This window comes from Carassius carassius, chromosome 49, assembly GCF_963082965.1.
Source record: "Carassius carassius chromosome 49, fCarCar2.1, whole genome shotgun sequence".
Lineage (NCBI taxonomy): Eukaryota > Metazoa > Chordata > Actinopteri > Cypriniformes > Cyprinidae > Carassius > Carassius carassius.
In genome coordinates, this window is record NC_081803.1 from 18110719 (window position 1) to 18138332 (window position 27614).

Here is a 27614-nt window from a genome sequence, read left to right on the forward strand (position 1 = left end):
GATATCACACTATAGAGACTGTGTCTGTTCGCTGAACTAGAAAACACAAAAAACGTCCAAACCAAATTAAGATGAGCAATTTAATTGTGGTACAACAAATAAAAAACAGATGCAATATGGATAAACAAATGATAAAGCTTGGATTATTGAATATCAGATCCCTTTCTACGAAAACACTTTTTGTAAATAATATGATCACTGATCATAATATAGATGTGCTCTGTTTGACAGAAACCTGGCTAAAACCTGATGATTACATTTTTTTTTTTTAAATGAGTCCACCCCCCAGTCCACCCCCCAAGATTACTGTTATAAACAAGAGCCGCGTCTAAAAGGCAAAGGGGGAGGTGTTGCTTCAATTTATAACAACGTTTTCAGGATTTCTCAGAGGGCAGGCTTTGAAGTAATGGTGCTTCATATAACATTATCCAGAGAAACAAATGTTAATGATAAATCCCCTGTTATGTTTGTACTGGCTACTGTATACAGGCCACCAGGGCACCATACAGACTTTATTAAAGAGTTTGGTGATTTTACATCCGAGTTAGTTCGGGCTGCAGATAAAGTTTTAATAGTTGGTGATTTTAATATCCATGTTGATAATGAAAAAGATGCATTGGGATCAGCATTTATAGACATTCTGAACTCTATTGGGGTTAGACAACACGTTTCAGGACCTACTCATTGTCGAAATCATACTCTAGATTTAATACTGTCTCATGGAATTGATGTTGATAGTGTTGAAATTATGCAGCCAAGTGATGATATCTCAGATCATTATTTAGTTTTGTGCAAACTTCATATAGCCAAAATTGTAAATTATACTTCTTGTTACAAGTATGGAAGAACCATCACTTCTACCACAAAAGACTGCTTTTTAATTTATCTTCCTTATGTATCCGAATTCCTTAGCATATCCAAAACCTCAGAACAACTTGATGATGTAACAGAAAATATTGACTCTCTCTTTTCTAGAACTTTAAATGAAAGTTGCTACTTTACGCTTAAGGAAGGTTAAGGAAAACAGTTTGACACCATGGTATAATGAACATACTCGCACCCTAAAGAGAGCAGCCCGAAAAATGGAGCACAGCTGGAGGAAAACAAAACTAGAGGTATTTCGTACTGCTTGGCGGGAAAGTTACCTATCCTACAGAAAAGCATTAAAAACTGCTAGATCCGATTACTTTTCTTATCTTTTAGAAGAAAACAAACATAACCCCAGGTATTTATTCAATACAGTGGCTAAATTAACGAAAAATAAAGCCTCAACAAGTGTTGACATTTCCTAACACCAGAGCAGTAATGACTTTATGAAATACTTTACTTCGAAAATCGATACTATTAGAGATAAAATTGCAACCATTCAGCCGTCAGCTAAAGTATCACATCAGACAGTGCACTATAGACCCCCTGAGGAACAGTTCCACTCATTCTCTACTATAGGAGAGGAAGAATTGTATAAACTTGTTAAATCATCTAAACCAACAACATGTATGTTAGACCCTATACCATCTAAGCTCCTAAAAGAGGTGCTTCCAGAAGTCATAGACCCTCTTCTGACTATTATTAATTCCTCATTGTCATTAGGATATGTCCCCAAAACCTTCAAACTGGCTTAGCATGGTTTAAATCGTACTTATATGACCGCCATCAGTTCGTAGCAGTGAATGAAGATGTATCATATCGATCACAAGTGCAGTATGGAGTACCTCAAGGCTCAGTACTAGGGCCGCTACTCTTCACGCTTTATATGTTACCCTTGGGAGATATCATCAGGAAACATGGTGTTAGCTTTCACTGTTATGCTGATGATACTGAGCTCTATATTTCTTTGCGGCCCGGTGAAACACACCAATTTGAAAAACGAATGGAATGCATAGTCGATATAAAAAACTCAATGATGAGTAATTTCTTACTGCTAAATTCTGAAAAAACAGAGGTGTTAATTATAGGACCTAAAAACTCTGCTTGTAATAACCTAGAACACTGTCTAAGACTTGATGGTTGCTCTGTCAATTCTTCGTCATCAGTTAGGAACCTAGGTGTGCTATTTGATCGCAATCTTTTCCTTAGAAAGCCACGTTTTCAGCATTTGTAAAACTGCGTTTTTCCATCTCAAAAATATATCTAAATTACGGCCTATGCTCTCAATGTCAAATGTAGAAATGTTAATCCAGGCACTTATTACCTCAAGGTTAGATTATTGTAATGCTTTATTGGGTGGTTGTTCTGCACGCTTAATAAACAAACTACAGCTAGTCCAAAATGCAGCAGCAAGAGTTCTTACTAGAACCAGGAAGTATGACCATATTAGCCCGGTCCTGTCAACACTGCACTGGCTCCCTATCAAACATCGTACAGATTTTAAAATATTGCTTATTACTTATAAAGCCCTGAATGGTTTAGCACCTCAGTATTTGAATAAGCTCCTTTTACATTAAAATCCTCTACGTCCACTACATTCTCAAAACTCAGGCAATTTGATAATACCTAGAATATCAAAATCAACTGCGGGCGGCAGATCCTTTTCCTATTTGGCGCCTAAACTCTGGATAAACCTACCTAACATTGTTCGGGAGGCAGACACACTCTTGCAGTTTAAATCTAGATTAAAGACCCATCTCTTTAACCTGGCTTACACATGACATACTAATATGCTTTTAATATCCAAATCCATTAAAGGATTTTTAGGCTGCATTAATTAGGTAAACTGGAACCGGAAACACTTCCCATAACACCCTATGTACCTGCTAAATCATTAGAAGAATGGCATCTACGCTAATATTTGTCTGTTTCTCTCATATTCCGAGGTCACCGTAGCCACCAGATCCAGTCTGTATCCAGATCAGAGGGTCACTGCAGTCACCCGGATTCAGTACGTATCCAGACCAGATTGTGGATCAGCACCTAGAAAGGACCCATACTGCCCTGAAAGACAGCAGAGACCAGGACAACTAGAGCCCCAGATACAGATCCCTTGTAAAGACCTTGTCTCAGAGGACCACCAGGACAAGATCACAGGAAACAGATGATTCTTCTGCACAATCTGACTTTGCTGCAGCCTGGAATTGAACTACTGGTTTCGTCTGGTCAGAGGAGAACTGGCCCCCCAACTGAGCCTGGTTTCACCCAAGGTTTTTTTCTCCATTCTGTCACCGATGGAGTCTCGGTTCCTTGCCGAATGACATCACAGAATTCAATGATGAACTGCTTTTAACTATCATTTTGCATTATTGACACACTGTTTTCCTAATTAATGTTGTTCAGTTGCTTTGATGCAATGTATTTTGTTTAAAGCGCTATACAAATAAAGGTGACTTGACTTTACATTTAAGAAGTACATTTAATCTGTTATGGCAGAGATAAACCAGTACAAATAGACTAGTTCGTCATGGTCAATATTATTGATTTGGCTGAAATTATTTTTCACTTTCAATTTCCCTTCATGTAAATGAAAATGGAACTTTGTGACTTTGTGAGTGAAAAGATCTGATTGGGAGATTTAAACTCTTAAAATGAGGCAACCGCAACCATGAAAGCTTGTGGAGGCTTGTTACCTCTGCAAGATACTGCAAATTGGAAATTAAAATTGTGACAATGAGGAATTTTTCGGAAAAACTAAAGACTCAGATTACTTCCAGCGACTCAGCATCATTGTGGAAAGGTCTGAAGGAGATCACCAACTACAAGACACCATCCCCCAGTACTGTGGAGAATCAACAACTGGCAGACAACCTGAATGAGTTTTACTACAGGTTTGAAAGAAAACCCCACACCCGCTCTGAACACCTCTCCACACAACCATTGACACCTCCTGTAACCCCTCTCTCCCCCACACCTGCACCTCAAATCAGTGAAGATGAGGTTTGCCAGGCCTTCCAGAAGCAGAAAAAAAAAAAAACATCAGGCCCACAATGCGTTACTCCAGCCTGTCTGAAATTCTGTGCTGACCAACTGGCCCCCATCTTCACCCATATCTTCAACAGATCACTGGAGCTGCGTTCCACCATCATCCCCATCTCAAAGAACCCAAAATTACAAAAATTAATTACTACAGGCCTGTGGCTCTGTCTTTTGAAAAACTGAAGGACATTACCGGAACCTTACTGGATCCTCTTCAGTTTGCATACAGAACAAACAGGTCTGTGGATGATGCAGTCAACATGGGATTGCCTTATGTTCTCTTTCAGGTTGTCACTTTTCAATGTCACGTCGGTGTCTGACGAATTGGGATCTCGCCAGAGAGCCCAATCTACTTCGAGTGTAACTATACGAGCCAATGCATCATCACTGCTCTCTACGAAAAGTGTTGCAGAGAGCCAATGAATGCGTGTGTTACAGTACAGCAGTGGTGGTCGTGGTCGTGCGGCAATGACAGAGTTTTCGCAGGGCAGACAGCCACACCAGGAGTGTGTGGTGGCCAGCTCCCCTGCGTGCTTCAGTACAAATGAGCATTTCTCTGAAAGAGCAACACGGGTGATCGCGTCTCTGTAAAGATGACTTATCACCTGTGCATTTCTGGATGCAGTTGCTATATGGCACCTCAGGACAGTCATGATTGCTGTCTCACGTGTCTGTGCATCGAGAACGCTTAGCGGGTGTTCGTGGACGGTGCTTGTTCTCCTAGTGGGAACTTGCCCGTCTCTGAGCTGCACGAAAGACTCTGTTACGTCAAACGTGGCGGGGTCCTTCTGCCTCTTCTGCGATTTAGTGTTCATCTTGGCAACCGGGGCAATGCTGCTTCTGATGGAGTCAAAGGTGTTGGAGGATGGTGGAAAAAAAAAATCCACGGCGTCCCTTGGGGTACACAAGCATTCCCTTGGTGGAATGTCTGTGGCCATGCAACTCTGTCCAACAGCAGCCCAGTCCTCAAAAGACCTCCACAGTGCCAGACACTGCCTGAAACACACGGTTCCACCACGATGCAGTCAGACTGGCAAGGACCCCGTGGAGACCCATCTGACCCAGCTGCCTGGTCCATGTTCTAAGGACCCCCCCTTTGATACAACAGAAGTTCAGCTTTCTCCAGGTCAGCGTATCAACAGCTACCGGAATGTAACTCTATGCCCTCCCCACTGCACACAGTCTGCATCACCAGTGGAAGACGTCTCTACCGCCGGACTGATCTCCCGCCTGTGGAACCACCTTAGCTAATACCGGCGGCCTATGTTTTTCTAACTTGTTTTTAAATAACATTTACTTGGGGTCAGCGTTACAAATAATAGCAATATTATTTATTCAGAGATAAATAAGCTGTTTATTAATCATTATTTCAACCAGAACACTTAAGTGGCTCCCGTTAGCAACATCATCTCTTCCATTGCCACATTCAGCTCAACAGCATTGCATTCAGCCATTCTGTTCATTGTTGTTGTTGTCTATTATCTATTAGCAGTGCATATTCATTTATTGATATCGTTACTAGTTGTTGTACTTACTCTTGCATATCTATTGCTAATAAATTTAATTAATCTTATTACAATTGTGTCTTCTTTGTGTTGATGATCCAAGGCTCTACTAGCTAGCTAAACCACCAATCTTTCAGATAAGTCAGTTGACCAACTCCCTCCAGTGTGTGAAATTGAAATTGTTGAACAGCTTGTGGGAAACATGCCCGTACATTGCCAAATTAACAGCCTTTGATTGGTGCACTAAACTAAGTGATGGGAAAGGTAATCTGATATACTCATAACTGCACCTTGAGTGACGTGTGATCCAAAAATCACAATGTCCTTGGTGACGTCTGTCTCACCTACTACACCTGTGGAGTCAGATGCATCTGAGGTCCCTTCGTGCAATCCACATCCCGGGAGTGTTCAATCAGGCTTCCGACAAGCTGTCTCGAGCAGTACTTCCAGGTAAGGGGAGACTCCACTCCCTAGCAGTTCAGCTAATTTGGAGTGGGTTTGGTGATGCTTGGGTAGACCTATTTGCATCTTCAGAAACCACCCACTGCCGGTGGTTCTACTCCCTAACCATGGCAATGCTTGGCATGGATGCACTGACACACAGCTGCACAAATATGCATTCCCCCCAGTGAGCCTGCTCACACAGACACTGTGGAAGGTCAGAGAGGATGAGGATAATGTATTGTCAGTGGCTCCATACTGGCCCAACAGGACCTGGTTCCCTCTGAGGCAGGATCTGCTCTCTCAGAGACAGGGCAACCTTTGGCACCTGCATCCAGACCTCTGGAAACTCCATGTGAAGTCCCTGGATGGGATGCGGAAGTTCTAAGTGACCTACCCCAGGAGGTAGCTCTCACTTTCACCTCAGCACACGCTCTGTCCACAAGACAGGCCTGAGCGCTGAAGTGGAACCTGTTTGTCAAATGGTGCTCCTCCCACCAGGAGGGCTGGCTGACTCCAGTGCAACACTGAGACACTGGCCCAGCTACATTCCCAAGGTTCCTACCACTCCCTTTAGGGACCAGGTGGTGAACCTGCAAGTGCTGCCACTGGAAGAGGCAGACCCAGCCCTAGTTTTCTCTTTCCTGTATGTGCACTACGACAGTACACCGATAGAACTCATAGCTTAGGACCTCAGAACAGTTCTTTTTCTGTTACGGTGGACAGCAGAAGGGGAAAGCTGTCTCCAAGCAGAGGATGGCCCACTGGATAGTGGATGCCATCACCTTGGCCTACGAAGAAGGTGTGCCCTGCCTGCTCAGGTTGTGTGCTCACTCCACTAGGGGTGTCACATCGTCCTGGGTGCTGGCTCATGGTGCCTCGCTAACAGACATCTGTAGAGCTGCAGGTTGAACAACTCCCAACATGTTAGCTAGGTTCATTAGCCTGCGTGTCGAACCGGTTTCCTCCTGTGTCCTCACCTCAAGTAGGTATTGGCACTGAAAGGCCCTGTTCAGAGTCGGCTTGTGGCATCCTAGATGCCTTGTTCTCCAAAGAGTCCCCTAACCAGGCAGACCCTGTTAAGTTCTCCAGCACTCCGGTAGCCAGACGTGGCGGATCCTCCGGCATCAGGCCTTTCAACCAATGAATTCCTGAAATCTGGTGTGAGGCTACTGCCCATATCAGTGACACGGTTGGGATGCCATATTTCACGGTACACCTACAAAGACAGCGATCCCCTGGCAGACCATGCTCTGCCCTCTCTAAAAGATGCAGCCATGAGCCGTCCTAGAGACTTCTATGTGCGGGAGGGACCCTTGGTGGTTATTCCACATTAGTAAATGTCACTTAACCCCCTCTGGGAGGAGGTGACTTCGCATTGTGCCTCTTTCAAATGGAAGGGCACACTTTCCCAGTGTTATCCTACTGTTGGGTTGTGAGGAACAACTGTAGTCGACCTTCTCAGTGTAGAGCCCGTCCTATTGTCTGCCTTATAGGAAGGATCAGGAGACCTACACAGGGCACTGGAAGAGGCAGCACCTGTGGCATGTTGGTAGGGGGTCCCAATTTGTTAGCCACCGACATGACATCAAAAATGACCGACTGAAAGGGAATGTCTCGGTTACGTATGGTAACCCTCATTCCCTGAAGGAGGGAACGGAAACGTTACATCCCGTGGCCACAGTTGCTGTACCACCGATGAGCTGCCAGGTCACCAGCTCGGCTCCTCAATGAAAGCATGACTGATGCAATGCACCTGCTGCCTCTTATACTCACGTTGTGATCAGCAGCAGCTGACTGCAATAATTGTATGCCACAACGTCTCCGTTCCCTCCTTCAGGGAAAGAGGTTTCCCAAACGAGGTGGTGGCAACTGTCCCTTTTAAAAAAGTACATGTCATTGAATCTTTCATTCAAAATATTCCAATTCCTTTATGAATTGGGACACTAACCTACATGAAAAAAAAAACATTATTTCTCAATTCATCCAGAATCTTGCAGCTCTAGTTTACATGTTGTTTATTGCTGCATATAATTCATAAAAATAGAAGTTTGATTTCATAAGGTACAAGTTGATTTCAAAATGCACCTACATTTTTTTTTACATTTGGTGTTTTTCAGTTGAATAAAAGACACATTTTCATATATATTTCATCATTGAGGATTTCTTCAAAAAAGTCAAAAAAGCTTGTCTTGTTCTGATGAACCCAGTTTTGTTGGATAAGTGTCTCGTCACACCCCTAATATACAGGTGCTTCTCAATAAATTAGAACAGGGATCCTCTAATCTGGCCCAAGAGGTCCACTTTCCTGCAGAGTTTAGCTCTAACCTTAATCAAACACACCTGAGCAAGCTAATCAGTGTCTTCAGGATCATTAGAAAAACACAGGTAGATAAGGTTGATCAGATTTGGAGCTAAACTCTGCAGTGCATTGTCCCTCCAGGGTAAGATTTGAGGAACCCTGAATTAGGAGTTTAAATCTTTAGTTATTTTAATTGTGATGGTTTTGGCTCACATTGGCTCAACAAAAACCCACCAATACACTATCTCAACAAATTAGAATATGGTGAAATGCCATCAGCTAATCAACTCATAACATCTGCAAAGGTTTCCTGAGCCTTCAGAATGGTCTCTCTGTATGATTCACTAGGCTACACAATCATGGGGAAGACTGCTGATCTGACAGTTTTCCAGAAGACAATCATTGACACCCTTCACAAGGAGGGTAAGCCACAAACATTCATTGCCAACGAAGCTGGCTGATCACAGAGTGCTGTATCCAAGCAGGTTAACAGAAAGTTGAGTGGAAGAAAAAGATGCACAACCAACCAAGAGAAACACAGACTTATGAGGATCGTCAAGCAAAATCGATTCAAGAATTTGAGTGAAATTCACAAGGAATGGACTGAGGCTTGGGTCAAGACATCAAGAGCCACCACACACATACGTGTCAAGGAATTTGGCTACAGTTGTCATATTCCTCTTGTTTAGCCACTCCTGAGGCGTCTTACCTGGGCTGAGGAGAAGAAGAACTGGACTTTTCAGATGAGAGCAAGCTTTGTATTTCATTTGGAAACCAAGGTCCTAGAGTCTGGATGAAGGGTGTTATAGCCCAAGTTGCTTGAAGTCCAGTGTTAAGTTTCCACAGTCCGTGATGATTTGGGGTGCAATGTCATCTGCTGGTGTTGGTCCATTGTGTTTTTAAAAAAAAAAAAGTCACTGCACCTGTTTACCAAGAAATTTGGAGCACTTCATCCTTTCTTTCCAGCAGGATTTGGCACCTGCCCACACTGCCAAAAGTACTAAAAGTTTTTTAATTGACCATGGTGTTGGTGTGCTTGAGAATCGACAAGGTATTGTCAAGAGGAAAATGAGAAACAAGACCAAAAAATGATGATGAGCTGAAGGCCACTGTCAAAGTGCTGAAGTGGCGCTTCGCGGGACTGCCAAGTATCGGTCTGCTAAATAGTGAGGCATGGCCAAAGCCAGTGAAAGTACTTAATCAGCTGTTTTAGACAACCTTGTCGGAAGAAACAGTCGAGCAACAGATAAGTGCATCAGTTTGTAAGTGTTTAGCCTCGTTTTCTTGTTAGACTACTGCGTGATCGTCGTTGCTAGGATACTTTGTTTTAATTTACTGTGTGTCTTACCCTGGTAAATATGTGCTGAAGTGGCGCTTGGTTTTGCGTTTCCTTGTTGCAGGACTGCCCAGTTTCGGTCTGCTAAATAGTGAGGCGTGACCAGCTGAGTTCAATCATAAGTAATCAGGCAAATATAAAAGTGGTAGTTTTCACAGCGGCAGACCTCGTATGAGGATGAGTGTAAAGACCGACAAATGTAAAGACCATCGACTCTACCTCCACTGAGCAAGGACACAGACAAGGTACTTGATCACTATGTGCTTTGTGATCTCTACTATCACTACTAACACTCAGAGAGCACGCAAGGTACGTCGATGGAAGGCCTATCCGACAAATCTACGGCCTGTCCCACTGACCTCTAATACTACAATCTCTATTCCAGTTGGTCTATGAAAGTGCCAGTCTGCTTTTAACAAAGCAGACTTCATTTCTTCTATTGCTACTCATTCCGGTCTCAACCTAATGGCACTAACTGAGACCACAGCCCTCTCCACTAATTTCACTTGTTCCCACACTCCTCGTGCCACTGGGAGGGATGGAGGTACTGGTCTCTTTATATCAAAAGAATGGAAATTTGATCTTCAACCATCCCCTACAGGTATCGGTTCATTTGAATCACATGCCATTACTGTAACCCACCCTGTTAAAATCCACTTTGTGGTCATTTATTGTCCCCCAGGTCAATTGGGAAACTTTTGGAGGAGCTGGATGTGCTGCTATCAAACTTTCCTGAAGATGGTAATCCTCTGGTACTGATTGGTGACTTCAACATCCACCTAGATAAACCCCAGGCTGTTGACTTCAACACTCTCCTTTCCTCATTTGATCTCAAGCTAGTGTCTACTACAGAGACTCACAAATCAGGTAACCAACTGGACCTCATCTACACATGCTGTTGCTCCGTGGACAACTCTTTAGTTGCTCCACTGCACACCTCAGACCACTTCCTCATTACTGCTGAACAATTTCGTATTTGGCGCCTAAACTCTGGAATAACCTACCTAACATTTTTCGGGAGGCAGACATACTCTTGCAGTTTAAATCTAGATTAAAGACCCATCTCTTTAACCTGGCTTACACATAACACACTAATATGCTTCTAATATCCAAATCCGTTAAAGGATTTTTAGGCTGCATTAATTAGGTAAACTGGAACCGGGAACACTTCCCATAACACCCGATGTACTTGCTACATCATTAGAAGAATGGCATCTATGCTAATATTAGTCTGTTTCTCTATTATTCCAAGGTCATCGTAGTCACCAGATCCAGTCGGTATCCAAGTCAGAGGGTCAATGCAGTCACCCGGATCCAGTATGTATCCAGACCAGATGGTGGATCAGCACCTTGAAAGGACCTCTACAGCCCTGAAAGACAGCAGAGACCAGGAATACTAGAGCCCCAGATACAGATCCCCTGTAAAGACCTTGTCCTTGACTTTTGTTTAAGGCGCTATATAAATAAAGGTGACTTGACTTGACTACTGCTAACCTAGCACTTACTCCTGAAGCGGCACACACTCCAACGCAGGTCACCTTTCGAAGGAACCTACGCTCACTCTCTCCATCTCGCCTATCCTCTGTGGTTTCATCCTCACTTCCTAGACCAGTCTAGACCAGCACGCACCATTCCATCTGCCGTCTGGCTGTCCGATGTTCTCCGTGAACATCGCTCTAAACTCAGTGCTGCAGAGGAAATAGCATTAAATCAAGAAACTCTACCGACCTCAATGTGTATCAGTCTCTTCTCTCTTCCTTCTCTGCAAATGTCTTCACTGCTAAAACATCATACTACCACAACAAAATTAACAACTGTTGTGATGCTCGGACACTATTCAAAACTTTCTCTTCTCTTCTTAATCTGCCTCCACCTCCTCCTCCATCGACTTTTACAGCTGACGACTTTTCAGTTTTCTTCACAAATAAGACAAGAACCATCAGTGATCAATTCTTCACACCGCAGACTGAGGATAACTTCACAATGACTAATGCACACTCCCTCTCCTCCTTCTCTCCAATCTCAGAGACAGACGTTTCCAAAATTATCCTGTCCAATCATCCTACTACTTGTCCACTTGATCCGATCCCCACTCACCTCCTTCAAGCAATTTCTTCAGTCAATTCAGTCATACCGTCACTTAATATATCCCCTCCGCTTCTAGTATGGAATGCAGTAATGCAGGAATGCATTTTACTCATTTAGTTCAGCTTCTAGAGAATAAATATGTATTTGTTTTTTAATAATTATTTATATATATATATATTGTGACGGGGTGAAGAAGTACACGATACGAGGATCAAGGTGAGTTCCCCGAAGGGTGGATTTTATTGACAACCGTGAAAGGGAAATAGCCAACGTGAGGGGTTTCTTCGGCCTTCTCTCTCCTTCTCTCTCTCTCGGTGCGCAGTGCTGTGTGGGTCCGTGAAGTCCGTGTCTGGTGAGGGCTGGCGGTCACACGCTGCTGTCTGGAGGGAAACACAGAGAAATATTAGCCGAGTCTTTTGGAGACATCCCTCACCTCTGTGTTCGTCGGCGCAGCTTATAAAGCCCGTCTTTGATGGGCTGCAGGTGTGACCGCTCAGCCTGGTTTCCAGGGCGACGCTGATGAGAGCTCGGGACACGCGTCACTATATATATATAATTATATTTATATATATATTGATATATATATATATATATTGATATATATATATATATTGATATATATTGAATATTTTTTCAATATATATAATATACATATTGAAAAATTGTTATCTGTAACCATTTTGTTCTTTTATTTTATTATATATTATATATATATATATATATATATATATATATATATATATATATATATATATATATATATATATATATATATATATATAATATATAATTATATTTTATTATGTGGTTCTCATGATAGCTGTAGAACACATGTTAAAACCTATAATGCTTATAGAGCCAAAGTCACTAAAGCACTATATGTGTCCACTCACTCTCATATATGTATTTATGATTCATGTTAGTATTTATAGCAACATTAGTTGCTATACTTTATGTCAAACTAACATTGAATCGTGTATAAGTTTGTATTAGTGCAGTGTGAGTGTACTGTTCTATTCCAGTGATGTGCTTCAGCTCAACCTTGAAGGGAAAACTGACTGAACTTGAAATTTGACTCCTAGACTTCATTAAGAATATTGGTCTCTCTATGGCGATTAACTGTAATTTCCCTACAAATCATGCTCTCTGTGCTTATGAATATTTAACTTATGGGTGTTGTTAAAAACATAACATCAACCCTCCTGTGTATTGATGAGACCAGGTTTCCTATAATATAAATGAATCCATTTGAAACTGGATTATTAAGACACATGACTAACAAGCTTGAGAATCCTTCTAGAACTACAAAATGTTGCTATGATGAAGCTGTTTTATTTTTGAGACCTGTGGTATTCCTAATATATTTTTGAAATGCTTAACAGGGGAATGACAGATGCAGACAAACAAGCAATCGAGTACTGCTTTTCAAACAACAATTTGTCGTGCATCAAGGAAATCAAACCTCAAGTGGAGAGCATTGTTTTATACACTTTTATTTCTTTAGCCTCTGTTATTACGGTGTTTCTGAACCTGCTGGTGATTATCTCTATCTCTCACTTCAAGCAACTGCACACTCCAACCAACCTACTCATTCTCTCTCTGGCTGTGGCTGACCTACTTGTTGGACTGATTGTTATACCACTGATGGGAATCAGATATATTGAGACATGTTGGTATTTTGGAGAGACATTTTGTTCCTTGTTTCCATTTATCCTTTATACACTTGTTTCAGCATCTCTTGGTAATTTAGTTTTCATATCTATAGATCGTTACATTGCTGTGAAAGATCCTCTGCAATATTCAACAAAGGTCACAACCAACAAAGCTGTTTTCTGTATCATTTTAAACTGGCTATGTTCAAGCATATATTCAGTTATCGTGTTATACGATGCTATCTTTAGAAAAGAAAACCCTATTACATGTTACGGGGACTGTATTGTTACTGTTAAGTTTGAGTATGTTATCACAGACCTTATTGTTTCATTAGTGGCCCCTTGTTCAGTAATCATATCTTTATATGGGCAGATCTTCTGTGTAGCAAAATATCAAGCTCGGCTTATAAACTCTGTCACAAATGCCAGCAAGTCAGAAAAAAAGGCAGCAAAAACACTGGGGATTGTTATAGCAGTTTATCTTCTGTGTTGGATACCATATTACATTGTCTCTCTTTTTCCAGGATACGATTCAAATGAATCAGCTGTAATGAACATTATGTGTTGGATTATGTATATGAATTCTTGCATGAATCCCCTTATCTATGCATTATTTTATCGATGGTTTAGAACATCAGCTAAACACATTCTGTCTCTGAAAATATTTGAACCATCTTCAGAATATTTAAGTCTGTTCCCAGAGGTAAATGATCAGTAATCTGTAATGTTAAAACTGATTTTAATATGTTTTTTGCTGGCCAGACTGTAGTAATTCACTCTATGTACTGCAAAATTTATGGACAAAACCTCCTGCTGTTTAATGGCACTTTTAAAGACAATCCACTGTTAATCTACAGCAGATACAACTGTGTGTCAGGAAATAAATAACTAGGAGATAAATAACTTTAATACAAACTATTACTCCATGTGTCTCCTGTTCCCTTGATGATATGCTTTCCTCTAAATCCCAAAACAGTCCGTTATATTCCTGAGACCTAATACAAAATGTTCAGCATTCAGATCTTTCTACATCTTTATTGTGATAACATTACTGAGATATTAAATAATAATAATAATAATAATAATAATAATCAGCTGTGTGTGAAAAATATAAGCAACAAAAATTACAAAATAAAAATGACTATATATATATATATATATATATATAAAATGTCACATTTACTTTAGTTTTCGGTTTGAAACTTACAAAGTAGTCTAATGATTCTATATATAAGCATCAAAATGTAGAAAATTGCTTCACTACAAATAATCAGATTAATGCTGCTTCAATCAACAGTTATGAGATACTATGGTGGTCTGTGGTGCTGTAACCAAATTCGCCAAGAGCAATGTGGCAATGACATATAAAGGTTTGTACAACAAGAAGTACAAGATTTGTAATCTGCCATCTTCACTAGTAACTATCCTGAGCAGCAAAAGATAGGAAAATGAAAAAGTATATTTCACACTTTTAAGACAGAAGAACAAAAAAGGCCCAGGCAAAAGATACACTATAATATTACTGTATGCTTACTAGGATGTTGTTTGCAATTTTTTCCAAAATGCATGGCTAATAAAAAATGCCAATCAATGGAGAAAAAAATCTGTTTGCTTCCAAATGGCATAATTATGACATCTACCTGCAGGAGCTAACAGGGCTACCCTCATGCAAAGAAAATATATTTCCTAATATTTTCCTAATAAAGATCAATATATTAAATTATATAACAGTATATTAGAAAATATATAGAATAATATTTTGTGTAAATATATTACGATATATTGAATAATATAAGGGATTGCCGCTTTCATTTAGTGAAAAATGTGACAATGTATTTACTTTTATATCACAATGAATGAAATTGTATATTCAGTTATACACTTTATAATATAAATGTGCAAGTGATAAGATATGGTACTTCATATGTATAACAATGATGAACATTTATTTACCCATGCTGTATATGCACACATATATTGAAATAAATATTTCTTATGTATAATAAAACATTATCAATATAAATGTTTAATTTAAAAAATAAAATAAATATAGTTTATAAGGGGTGGTGCTAGCGCAGTGGATAAGACACATGTCTTTGGTGTGAGAGACCCGGGTTCGAATCCACTGTGAGACACCAATGTGTCCCTGAGCAAGACACTTAACCCCTAGTTGCTCCAGAGGTGTGAGACCTCTGACATATGTGGCAATTGTAAGTCGCTTTGGATAAAAGTGTCAGCTAAGGGAATAAATGTAAAATGTAAATGTTATAATAGCATAAGCACACCAACTCACACTAAAGCACTTAGCAAACAGACTATCACTGTGTTGAAATGTGCACAAGCATTACTTCTAAATAATCAGAATCAGAATGAGCTTTTATTGCCAGGTATGTTTACACATACGAGGAATTTGTTTTTGTGACAGAAGCTCCGCAGTACAACAGAATGACAGCGACAGAACATAAAACACATAATAAAAGAATATAAAAATACAAAAAATACAAATAAGTAGACAAGGAATGACAATATACAAATTGACAATTGTAGGCAGGTATATTACAAAAATGCAGTTATGTATGTACATGTATATTATGTGCAAAATTTAAGTGTATACTAAGTATGTGTGTTAGATAAATTAAGTGTATGTGTATATAAATATAAAGTGTAGTGTGTTCAGTGTGTTCAGTGTGTATCAGCTGTTCATAAGATGGATTGCCTGAGGGAAGAAACTGTTCCTGTGTCTGGTCGTTCTGGTGCTCAGTGCTCTGTAGCGTCGACCAGATGGCAACAGTTCAAAGAGGGAGTGTGCTGGATGTGAGGAGTCCAGAGTGATTTTAACAGCCCTTTTGCTCACTCTGGATAAGTACAGTTCTTGAATAGATGGGAGAGTTGAACCGATGATTCGCTCAGCAGTCCGGACTACCCTCTGTAGTCTTCTGAGGTCCGATTTAGAAGCTGAGCTGAACCAGACAGTTACTGAAGTGCAGAGGATGGATTCGATGATGGTGGAGTAGAACTGTTTCAGCAGATCCTGTGGCAGGTTAAACTTCCTGGCGAAGGAAGTACAACCTCTGCTGGGCCTTTTTCACAATGGAGTCAATGTGAATGTCCCACTTCAGGTCCTGAGAGATAGTGGTGCCCAGGAACCTGAATGACTCCACTGCAGTCACAGTGCTGTTCATGATGGTGAGTGCGGGGAGTGCACAGGGGTGTCTCCTGAAGTCCACAGTCATCTCCACTGTTTTGAGGGAGAAGAGCAGTGGGGAGAGAACACAGCCCTGGGGAGCTCCGGTGCTGATTGTACGGGTGCTGGATGTGTATTTTCCCAGCCTCACTAGCTGCTGCCTGTCTGTCAGGAAGCTGTTGATCCACTGACAGACGGAGGTGGGCACGGAGAGCTGAGTTAGTTTGGGCAGGAGGAGGTTTGGCATGATCGTATTAAAAGCCGAGCTGAAGTCCACAAACAGGATCCTCACATAGGTCCCCGGTCTGTCTAGGTGTTGCAGAACATAATGCAGTCCAATGTTTACTGCATCGTCCACAGACCTGTTTGCTCTGTAGGCAAACTGAAGAGGATCTAGCAAGGGTCCAGTGAGGTCCTTCAGGTGGGCCAGCACCAGTTTTTCAAATGACTTCATGACTACAGACGTTAGAGCCACAGGCCTGTAGTCATTTAGTCCTGTAATTTTGGATCTCTTTGGGATGGGGATGATGGTGGAGCGTTTGAAGCATGAAGGGACTTCGCACAGCTCCAGCGATCTGTTGAAGATCTTTGTGAAGATGGGGGCCAGCTGGTCAGCACAGGATTTCAGACAGGCTGGTGTAACACAATCTGGGCCTGGTGCTTTTTTCCTTTTCTGCTTCCGGAAGACCTGGCGCACCGCATCCTCGCTGATCTGTATTGCGCACCGCAATCTAACAGTCTTATTGGTGTTTGGCCAATCCTAGCCACAGGCTCTACTCTTCAGCACAATGGTAAACCCACAAACTTACACATACCAGAAAATCATTTTAAATTAAAAAAGAATACAACATTAAACACTAGCATATCTCCCCATATAATATTATTGAGCAAAAACACATAAAATAACACTTAATTTAAAAAATTGTTTACTCTCCTTTAACAGTCTAAAGCAAAACATGCTGGGAACTAGAAATCTGCTTTAATAACTCATTCAGTTTACATGTGTGTATATGGCTGCATCCAAAAACTGAAAAATGCTGCCTTCGGAGAATGCATTCCAAGGTAGGAAGGCATCAAAGCACTTCCAAATTCATCGTTATCTTCAGTTCCTGTCTCCTGAGATGCCTTCATCTGGCCGATTTTTGATGGCAGCATAGATGTATCCTTTGCTGCCTTTGATATCTCACAATCCTGTGCATTCCATTCTGTGACAGTCAGGCACGTGCACACATAGACATGAAAGCGGGCTTGAGCACCTGCCCTTTTTATTCCTGGAGAGAAAGTGCCCTTTTTTCTGGGATGCTTTTTTTTTATTTTTGAAAAATAATATATATTTCTGTTTGCACACAGCATCCCTGTCAAACAAATATATTTATTGAAATATAGTATCTAAATATCAGGTCAGGAGTTCTGAAGCGCTCCCTCTCCCCCGATTGATAAACCTGATTGTATTGCTTCCGCTAAAGAAAATAGAACGCTCCGTCTCTACGGTTAGAATCCTGTGAGTCCATAGCAACGCTCTGTTTTTCATGGCAACGGTCTGTTATACTCCGCACAGCGGTCTGTTGGTTATAACAGACCGCATTCTACATTGGAATTCAACCAAGCCATGTAATAAAATAAGTTAATAAAATAAGCATATATCACCAACAGGTGATATGCTTTAGTTATTTTGTTTATCCTATTTACCTGCATTTCCCTGTCAATTAGATGCAAATGTGAGCATTTTAACTAGTTGACGCCTAATTTGCATACAGAACGTCCCCAGTTAATGACTTACATCAAGAATCTTTCCCCCCGAAATTTAGAAATCTAAATTGGTGAATTTAGAAGAAATCTACAGATGCAAACAGATGGAGGATACACTCTAAAAAATGTAGTAAATCTGAGTAACTGCATCTGGTACATTAATAAATAAAACTGAGTAGAAATAAGTTAACATTAAACTTTTAAAATAACAATATTTATAAATTAACTATTTAAGTAATTTAACTTTTTTTATTTCCTCGAAACCTTTATAAAATAGTATTCCATACCACCACAAATACATACATGACATTGGCTTTTATTGAATTTTTACTCAATTATTTTGGTAAGTTTAATTTTAAAGTGTTATGTATTCTGATAACACCAAAATAATTAAAACGATGTAGTGCCTTGTGCAAAAATAAACAAATTATTAGTAAAACACGCCCCTCTGTTTGATGCAGTTATTTAGGTTATTCTAAATATGAAGAGTTCAGATGAAAAATCCTCTAAGTGCCATCTGAAATTTCCTTCAATAATGATCATTTTTATCAAGCTTGTATGTTTATGTTCACTTATTTCACATTACTGGCAATGAAAATTACCTATTAATTGTCATTTAAGTTAAATTACTGAACTTAAATACGAGCTTGAAAAAAAAAAGCTCATAAGAAAATTTCAGATGGCACTTAGAGGCTTTTGTATCTGAACTCTTCATATATACTTGAAACTAGTAGCATAGAAAATGTTTTCAAAACATGCACATTGTGGAATGGTTTCCTTTGCTGCTCTATAAACCTAGTGAATACTAAGGCGACCATGGTTTCTGTGAACTGATTATTTTGTAGACATCTTTTGAAAATGAAACAATTGCGTAAGTTTGAGGAAAATAAAATATATTAACTTTTTAAATTATTTTTTTTTAAAAGGAAGTCAGAGTTGCGTTAATATATATATATATATATATATATATATATATATATATACTTTTTTGTTTAAAAAAAAAAAAACTAATTATGAGAAGTGCCCTTTATTTCACTTGAGCCCCTGCCCCTCAAAATGTCTGTGCACGCCCCTGGTGACAGTTAAGCCAAAAAAAATAAAGATGGCATCTTAAAGTTGTGGTCGGTGGTCAATTTGTGTGTAAATGTATGTTTTTGATCAACTTTTTCCACTTTTTATGTAATTTGTAGTGAGATATTAATATAGCAGTAATTAAATATCCACCTAGTTGTCACAAAAGCTCTCTATATTTTGCTGTAGATTAAAACATTACTCTGCCTCAGAAGCCTGTCTAAACTCAGTTTCATGAGAGGCCTTCGTGCAAAAATGCTGCCTGCAGTCAATGCCTGATACGGCAGTGAGGCAGCAATTCACCTGTCGGATGGAGCCTATGTGTGTACATATATTCACATATATACAGGTGCTGGTCATATAATTAGAATATCATTAAAAAAAAAATTATTTCACTAATTCCATTCAAAACGAAATAAACATTTGTAATCAGTCTGTTTGTAATGAATTAATACAAGTTTCACTTTTTGAATGGAATTAGTGAATTAAATGTAATTTTATTAATAAGATTCGGGAGGAGCGCGTCAGATACTTAGCCTAACCAACACAGGTGGACCATAATCAAGTAATCAATCCCATAGTATAAATATCGCTGACTTACCTCTATCCATTGACGGTTTATCAGCATTTTGGTCCGCACGCGTAGCACCATGTCCCAAAACCGAGACTCCTCGTCCGAAGACTCATCCAGCTCTTCGCTAGCCCCATCGCCGCAGCCAGTCAGCTCCAAGGCCACCCCTTCCCGGAGTGGCAACCAAATCGAGCCCCAGGCTCCAACCCGCGGGCGCGGTACGACGCGAGCAGCCACTCGCCTACCAAGACGCCTAGGCCTACCTTCGCCGCCTCCGGCGAGAACCGCGGCCGTCTCCCCCGCGTCCTCCTACCGCTCGGCCAGGCCTACGATTACGCCAATAGATAAATGGACGGTGTCGAGTCTGAGGCAGGCCCTGTCCAAAAATAACATCATACCTTTAAGCAAGTTGAATAAATCCGAACTTTACGACCTGTACGCAAACTCCCTAAATAATAACATTTCTCCTCAGTCAACCCCAATTCCAAAGAAAGGAAAAAAGAAAGGAATACCCCAAAATACGCCTCAAAGCACTCCACCATCCTCCGCCGCAAGGCCTAGCTCCCAGCGGCTATCAAGCCGCGGTAAAAGGCCCTCAACAAACCTGGGCCGCACTCCGATCCCGACCGCCGGGGTACCCGCTACGTCGGCTGGAGCCCAGCCTCCCACCGCGGCTTCAATCTCAACAGCACAAGGTGCTGAGGCTCAAGGAGGCTCCTGGCCGCCTCCTCCACCCATCTCAGCCCCATCGCACGGAACTTTTAATACCGTTCCTGGAGCCCGGGCAAGCGCCTGGCCGAACAGTTCGCCATATACAGCGCCGCCACTCGCTTCTTCCAGCTTCGGGCCCGAGGCTCAAGCTAGCGCTTGGTCGAACTGGCTGTCTCACAATGTCCCGCCCCCCGCTCCGCAGAGCTCCGAGCCCGCCGCTCAAGCTAACGTTTGGCCGATCTGGCCGCCTAACACAGCCCCGACTCTCGCCCATCCCAGCTTCGGGCCCGCGGCCCAAGCAAACGCCTGGCCATGCTGGCCGCCCAACACGGCCCCGCAACCCGCATCTTTCAACTCCGGGCCCGCGGCTCAAGCAAGCGCTTGGCCGCAATCGCTGTCAAACACAGCCCCGCCCCCAACCGTCGCCACCACCCTCCTCCAAGCGAAATCCCCCCACTCACTCTTCTCGGCTACACCGATGCCCGTCCCATCAAACGCTGTCGCCCTCGAACCTCCCCAAGTGACTCACAGCATCCGAGCACAGATATTAGCAGGTGCGGACGTAGACCTCTCGTCTCTCCTTTCTCTCCTGCCCACTACAGATTCAAACCGCCAAATCGATTGCGGGGATTTCTCAGTCACGCTAAAAAAAACCCAAACCCCCTTTCATCTCGATTACTCTCCTTCTCCGAATTCACCATTGCATTTAACCGCTTCACCGAGATAATCTGCTCAGCCTTCCCCCACAGGCGACGCGAACTCAACGACTATTTATCGATAATAGCCGAACTCGCGTTGTCCTACGGAGGGGGGCACTTCTACACTTACCACAAGCTTTTTTCCGCTAAATGCGCTATCCGCATCGCTCAGTGGAACCAATGCCCTTATTGGGGAGCAATCGACTCCGACCTGCACAGCCGCATATTCCTAGGCTGCAGGAGTATTTCGTGCGCAGTCTGCAGGTCCGTGGCTCACTTAACCACATCCTGCCCACAAATAAATCCGGACGCAACCCAGCACTCCGATACTCCCCCGGCAAAATCCACTAGCTACGTCCCAAGATCAGCAACCTCGGCAAACTCACGTCTAGCCCAACCAGGAGCAGAAAGCACATCGATATGCATCGCTTTCAACAACGGGAAATGCACCAGACAACACTGCCGCTACCTACACACCTGCAAGTTCTGTGGCGGTGCCCACGCACGCATAGTTTGCCCCGTGTATAAAGCCGTAAATAAAAAATCTAAAAATTACCTATCGACTCCTGTGAATATCTTTCGCATGACCATCGAACTAGCACACCATCCTGACAAAGAATTTACAAATTATCTCCTGTCTGGCCTCAGACACGGTTTTAACCCGGGCGTCGTCTGCGAGCTTTCCCAAAACACGGTCTGCCATAATCTCCAATCCGCCCTCGCAGAGCCCGACATAGTAGCTAACCTTATCAAAAAAGAAGTCGAGTCAGGCTTTATGATCGGGCCCTTCATTAAACCCCCCTTCAAAACGTTCAGAGTCAGCCCAATCGGAGTGGCTACTAGAAAATTTTCAGGTAAGAAACGCTTAATAGTAGACCTTTCATCTCCGCACCAATCCACAGTCCCGAGCATCAATAGTTTGATACCCCTCGACGAATTTTCACTCAAATACCAAGACATAGATCAGGCAGTCGAACTGATAAAAATCGCGGGCCGAGGAGCCTGGCTAGCAAAAATAGACATCACCTCTGCTTTCAAAGTGATGCCTATCCATCCCGACTTCTGGCACCTTTTCGGGATACGATGGCTCGAGAAATACTATTTCGCCGTCCGGTTAACCTTCGGATGCAAAAGCAGCCCCAAAATTTTCGATATGCTATCCGAAGCCGTTTGCTGGATCCTTTCCAACAATTACGCAATCCCACACATTATCCACCTTTTAGACGACTTTCTGGTCATTTCATCACCCAAGGCAATCCCAGCCGCCCATATCCTCACCGTCCAAAAAGTTTTTTCCGAGCTCGGGATTCCCATCGCTCAGGAAAAAACCTTGGGTCCTGCCACAACCCTAGAGTTCCTCGGCATCAACCTCGACTCAGCCGAATTTCAGCTCTCCCTGCCAAAGGAAAAGATCGATAGAATAATCCTCGTCTCCTCCACCTTCCTCGACAGCCCAAGTTGTTCAAAACGCGATCTCCTTTCTTTGCTCGGGCACCTAAATTTCGCCATGCGCATAATTCCCCAAGGACGCCCATTCATCACGCATCTCTTAACACTCGCATCATCAGTTCACGCGCTCGAGGACCTCATCCCCCTAACCCACGCATGCCGCGACGAACTTAAATTATGGATCCTGTTCCTTAGACAATGGAACGGGCTTTCTTTTTTTTATAATAATTTAATTTCGTCCCCCATCGACTTACAGCTGTTTACAGACGCAGCTCCCTCAATCGGTTTCGGAGGTTTCTACCAAGGCCGTTGGTTCGCGTCCACATGGCCCCCCCAGATGCAGGACTCGACCCAGTCCTCAGCTTTTTTCGAGCTCTACCCCCTCATAGTAGCAGCCTTTCTGTGGGGAAACGAATGGACATCTAAAAGCATCTTAGTGCACTGCGACAACGAAGCCGTAGTTCAGTGCATAAACAAAGGCCGTTCACACTCCCCCGCCCTCATGCCTCTCCTTAGACGTCTAATATGGATCGCAGCATGCGACCAATTTATAATTATCGCTAAGCACGTTCCAGGTACAGAAAACCAAATTGCTGACTCCCTGTCTCGTTTTCTGTTTCAGAAATTCAGGATGCTGGCTCCAGAGGCGGACCAATTCCCCACTCCGGTTCCTCACTATTCAGAATTAATATTCCCGTAACCCACCCTTTAAAACCACTCCTCGAAGCATCGCTTGACTCTATTCTCCAAGCAGTCTCTCCCAGAACCCTCCAGTCATACGTGACCGCGTGGAGATGCTTTAAATCATTTCACCTCACTCATAACATCCCTTTCCCTGATTTTTCCCTACTCTCCATAACCTCTTTCATCTCGTTCCTCAACCGCGCCAAGGGTCTCCAAGTCGGATCCATTAAAAGCTACCTGAGTGGAGTCCAGTTCTTCCACAAACTGACGACGGGCGCTCCCTCAGCCGAAATAAATAATTCACAAACCTCCCTCCTAATTAAAGGGATCCAGCGATCCCAGCCCACCCATCCAGACACCAGGAAACCCATAACGCTAGATATTCTCACAAAATGTATCCACACCCTCCGCACAAATTACCAACCCCTCAGCATCGCCCACACGCTCGACGCCATGTTCATCCTAGCTTTTTTCGGTTTTCTTAGGTGCTCGGAGCTTACGATCTCTTCTAAATTCAATCCTAAAATCAACCCCACCGTATCTGACCTAACCATCCTAGATGACGAAACAATCGCTTATTTAATCAAACAAAGCAAAACAGACCAATCCAACAAAGGCCATTTTATATACATTTTCAATCTCCCCTCCCCAATCCAGCCTTACCAATCCATCCTCGCATTTTTACACCGTAGGAATTCCCAGGCAAAGTCCCCGCACGAACCTCTATTCATCGACGAGTCTAAAAAACCAGTCACTCGTTTCTGGTTCCAGAAACACCTCAAATGCGTCCTGCAATTATCAGGCATCCCATCAAACAACTTCTCCACCCATTCCTTTCGCATCGGGGCAGCAACTTCAGCAGCACAAAAAGGCCTCTCTAAACAGCAAATCCAAACTCTCGGTAGATGGTCCTCAGAAGCATACCAAAGTTACATCAGAACAAACCAGTTCCACATAAAGAAAGCCCACCAAACCCTCATCGGCCACACGTAAAAAAAACAAAAAAAAAAAAAAAAAAAAAAAAAAAAAAAAAAAAATATATCATTCGTAATCAATACCGCCGACGCTAGCCAACCTTACCTTTTCGATCCTATGACCAGCGAGGCTTCTCTCTTCGATGACAGGAGCTTGAGCTCCCATCGGATGCCGACGAGAGCCTCCCGGCCAGACAACCTCACCTTTTCCATTCTGCGGCCAACAAGGCTTACCCGTTCGTTGCCTGGAGCTCACACTCCCTTCGGACGTAGGTAAAAGCCCCTGGCTACCTGTTTTGCCATTCTGTCTTACGTACGGAGAGGTTTACCCATCCAATGCACGGAGTCAGGGCTCCCATTGAATGTAGGTGAGAGCTTCCCGGCTAGACAACCTTACCTTTTCGTCCTTTTGGCCAGCGAGGCTTAACCGTTCGATTCCGGGAGCTAAGCTCCTGTCGGCCGAAGGTAAGAGCCTCCCGGCCGGACAACCTTTTCCGTCCTTCAGCCAGAGAGGTTTACCCGTTCGATTCCTGGAGCTAAGCTCCTATCGGACGTCGGTCAGAGCCTCCTGGCTAGACAACCTGACCTTTTCCATCCTTGGCCAGCGAGGCTCACCCGTTCGATGAGAGTGCTCCCATCGGACGCTGGCGAGAGCCTCCTGGCCAGCCAATCACGACCATTCCGCGTGGTCTAGGTTACAAAACCTACAAGCAAGCCGTTCGATGCCGCAGGCACCAAACACACAAATAAACCCTCTCTCCTTCCTACGGTCGCCAAGGCTTACCCGTCTCTTGCCGTGAGTAGCAAACTCCCATAAGACGCTGACGACAGCCTAACGACCACACAAACTTACCTTTTCCACCCTACGGCCTGCGAGGCTCACCCAGTTGTTTTTGGGGAACAGGAAGTCCCCGTTGGATGCGGACAAATGCCTCCTGGCCACCTATCTTTACCTTTTCTGTCACACATCCGGAGAGGCTTACCCGTTCGATGCGTGTGCTCCCTTCGGACGCCGGCGAGAGCCTCCCGGTTAGACAACCTTACCTTTTCCTTTTCTATGGTCAGCGAGGCTTACCCGTTCGATGCGCGTGCTCCCTTCGGACGCTGGCGAGAGCCTCCTGGACAGACTTGCTTTACGTTTCCACTCTACGGTCGGCGAGGCTTACCCGTTCGATGCGTGTGCTCCCTTCGGACGTCGGTAACAGTCTCTCGGCCACGCAACTTCCCTTTCCATTTGACGGTAGGCGAGGCTTAACCGTCCGACGCTACGAGTCTCGTCCTCTCGCCAAATCCTGCAAAAAAAAAAAAAAAAAAAAATTATAACTCAGCTACCCTCAGCTACCCTCACATCTTTTAACCCCGCCTGGCGAGGCTTACCCGTTCGATGTTCTGAGTCTAATGCCCCATCGGATGCTGCGAGAGACCTCCCAGTCGGGTTTTCCTTTCCACTCTCCCCGTCCGGCGAGGCTTACCCGTCTGATGCGTGCGCTCCCTTCAGACGTCTGGCGAGAGTTCTCCCGGGCGGGCCTATGCTTGCCGGCCGCAAGTGAGTCTCATCCATCTAATGCCGTGAGTCGGGATCTCCCATCAGATGTTGCCAGAGTCCTCCTTGTCGGCCAGCCCAAAGCTTTTTATCTGCCAAACCGAGAGGACCCAGACGTCCGTCATTCTGAGTCTCAATCTCCTGTCGGAGGCTTCATGGGCCCTCTCGGTCAGCACTAGGCCCTTCACCCACTGAATAGCAGGGGCTATCAGCCAGTAGGGCCCGTACGCCGACACCGTGACCTATTCCGGTCGAGGCAACTCGGGTCCTCCCGGTCGGGCACCACTACCACGCCGCTCCTCCTCATCGGCCGGTAGGGCTCACCGTTCCAACCCCAAAAAGCTTCAGTTGAGCATTGGCCCCGAGCCCTACCGACCGGGCGCCAACAACCACGTAGTTCACTAGCTAAAGCCGGTAGGGCCTACTCTCCCAATGCCCAAGTCGCTCTCTCCGGAGTACGTAGGCCCTTCCAACCTGCCAACGAGACGAATCCTCAGACACCAAATCAGCCCCCGCCAGTACTCTATGCTTTTGGGGGGGCATTCTCTAAACTGGCGGCTGTCCTCATGTACATTTGCTTTTTGGGGGGTACTCTAGGTTCGGGCCATTCCCGAGCTCGGAGCCCTTCCCCGGACAGCACGCCAAATACGCATTCCATACCTCAGCTAATTATATGTAAGCGTGAACTATTGAAATGTAATTTTATTAATAAGATTCGGGAGGAGCGCGTCAGATACTTAGCCTAACCAACACAGGTGGACCATAATCAAGTAATCAATCCCATAGTATAAATATCGCTGACTTACCTCTATCCATTGACGGTTTATCAGCATCCCTCCTCCACCCCATCTCCTCACTTCAAGTTCACTTTATAAATAGACGGGGAAGGGGGGGTACTCTAGGTTCGGGCCATTCCCGAGCTCGGAGCCCTTCCCCGGACAGCACGCCAAATACGCATTCCATACCTCAGCTAATTATATGTAAGCGTGAACTATTGAAATCAACTTTTTGATGACATTCTAATTATATGACTAGCACCTGTATGGCAATATATACTCAAAGGATCAAACATTAAATCTTGATTTCTAAATCTATTTTTATTTATCAATATATAGCCATACATTGTCAATGCATATATTGCTGTGAGTCCAAAATTTTGGCCATAAATGTTTGGACTAAGTTCTATCAGTGTCTGAATATATGTTGTAATATGAACATATCTTGTATAACGTATATATGTATGTAATATTTTCATTGAGAGAATGGTATACACTGACTTTAACATTCCAGTCATTCCAGCTGTTAAAGTAAAGCAAAGAGGATACAGATATTAGGTCAGCATACAAGGTCCATATTATAATTTTTGTCATGGTAAATGAGATTAAGTTTTTTTTTTTTTTTTTAAGATAACAGGATTAAGAGATGGTCTCAACATACAATGCCAATGTTAGACATTTTTATATGGTCAAGAGAAAACTGTTTACTGTTAAATTCAAAAATCCATCAGATAACTGTCACAGTGATTCCTAATATCAGAGTCAATTTGCTCTCAGATTTCCACCTCAACTAACTTTTCTTTACACATTTACCAACCTACATCAAGGAGTTTATAACATTCTCTTGCTGATGTACAATAAAGAATGCCTTCAAATACAAAGTAAAAATCCCTGTACAAGAAAACAAGAAAATTATATCAGATCAGTGACTTTCCACACAATTTAATAAAATTCCTTAAAAAATAATGAATTGA

General features: G+C 43.0%; 2 protein-coding genes across 2 annotated transcripts; both read left to right on the forward strand.

Annotated features, from left to right (window-relative positions):
- The first annotated feature begins 12949 nt into the window (after window positions 1-12949).
- Window positions 12950-14066, forward strand: LOC132132768 (trace amine-associated receptor 9-like). The gene has a single exon (XM_059545290.1). The coding sequence runs from the start codon at window positions 12950-12952 to the stop codon at window positions 13946-13948; it is 999 nt and encodes a 332-aa protein (XP_059401273.1). The 3' UTR covers window positions 13949-14066.
- Window positions 14067-19884: 5818 nt separating this feature from the next.
- On the forward strand, window positions 19885-21565 carry LOC132132387 (mucin-2-like). The gene is made up of 2 exons (XM_059544752.1): window positions 19885-21070; window positions 21387-21565. Exons 1-2 carry the CDS (start codon window positions 19885-19887, stop codon window positions 21563-21565), a joined length of 1365 nt encoding a protein of 454 aa, XP_059400735.1.
- Window positions 21566-27614: the final 6049 nt, after the last annotated feature.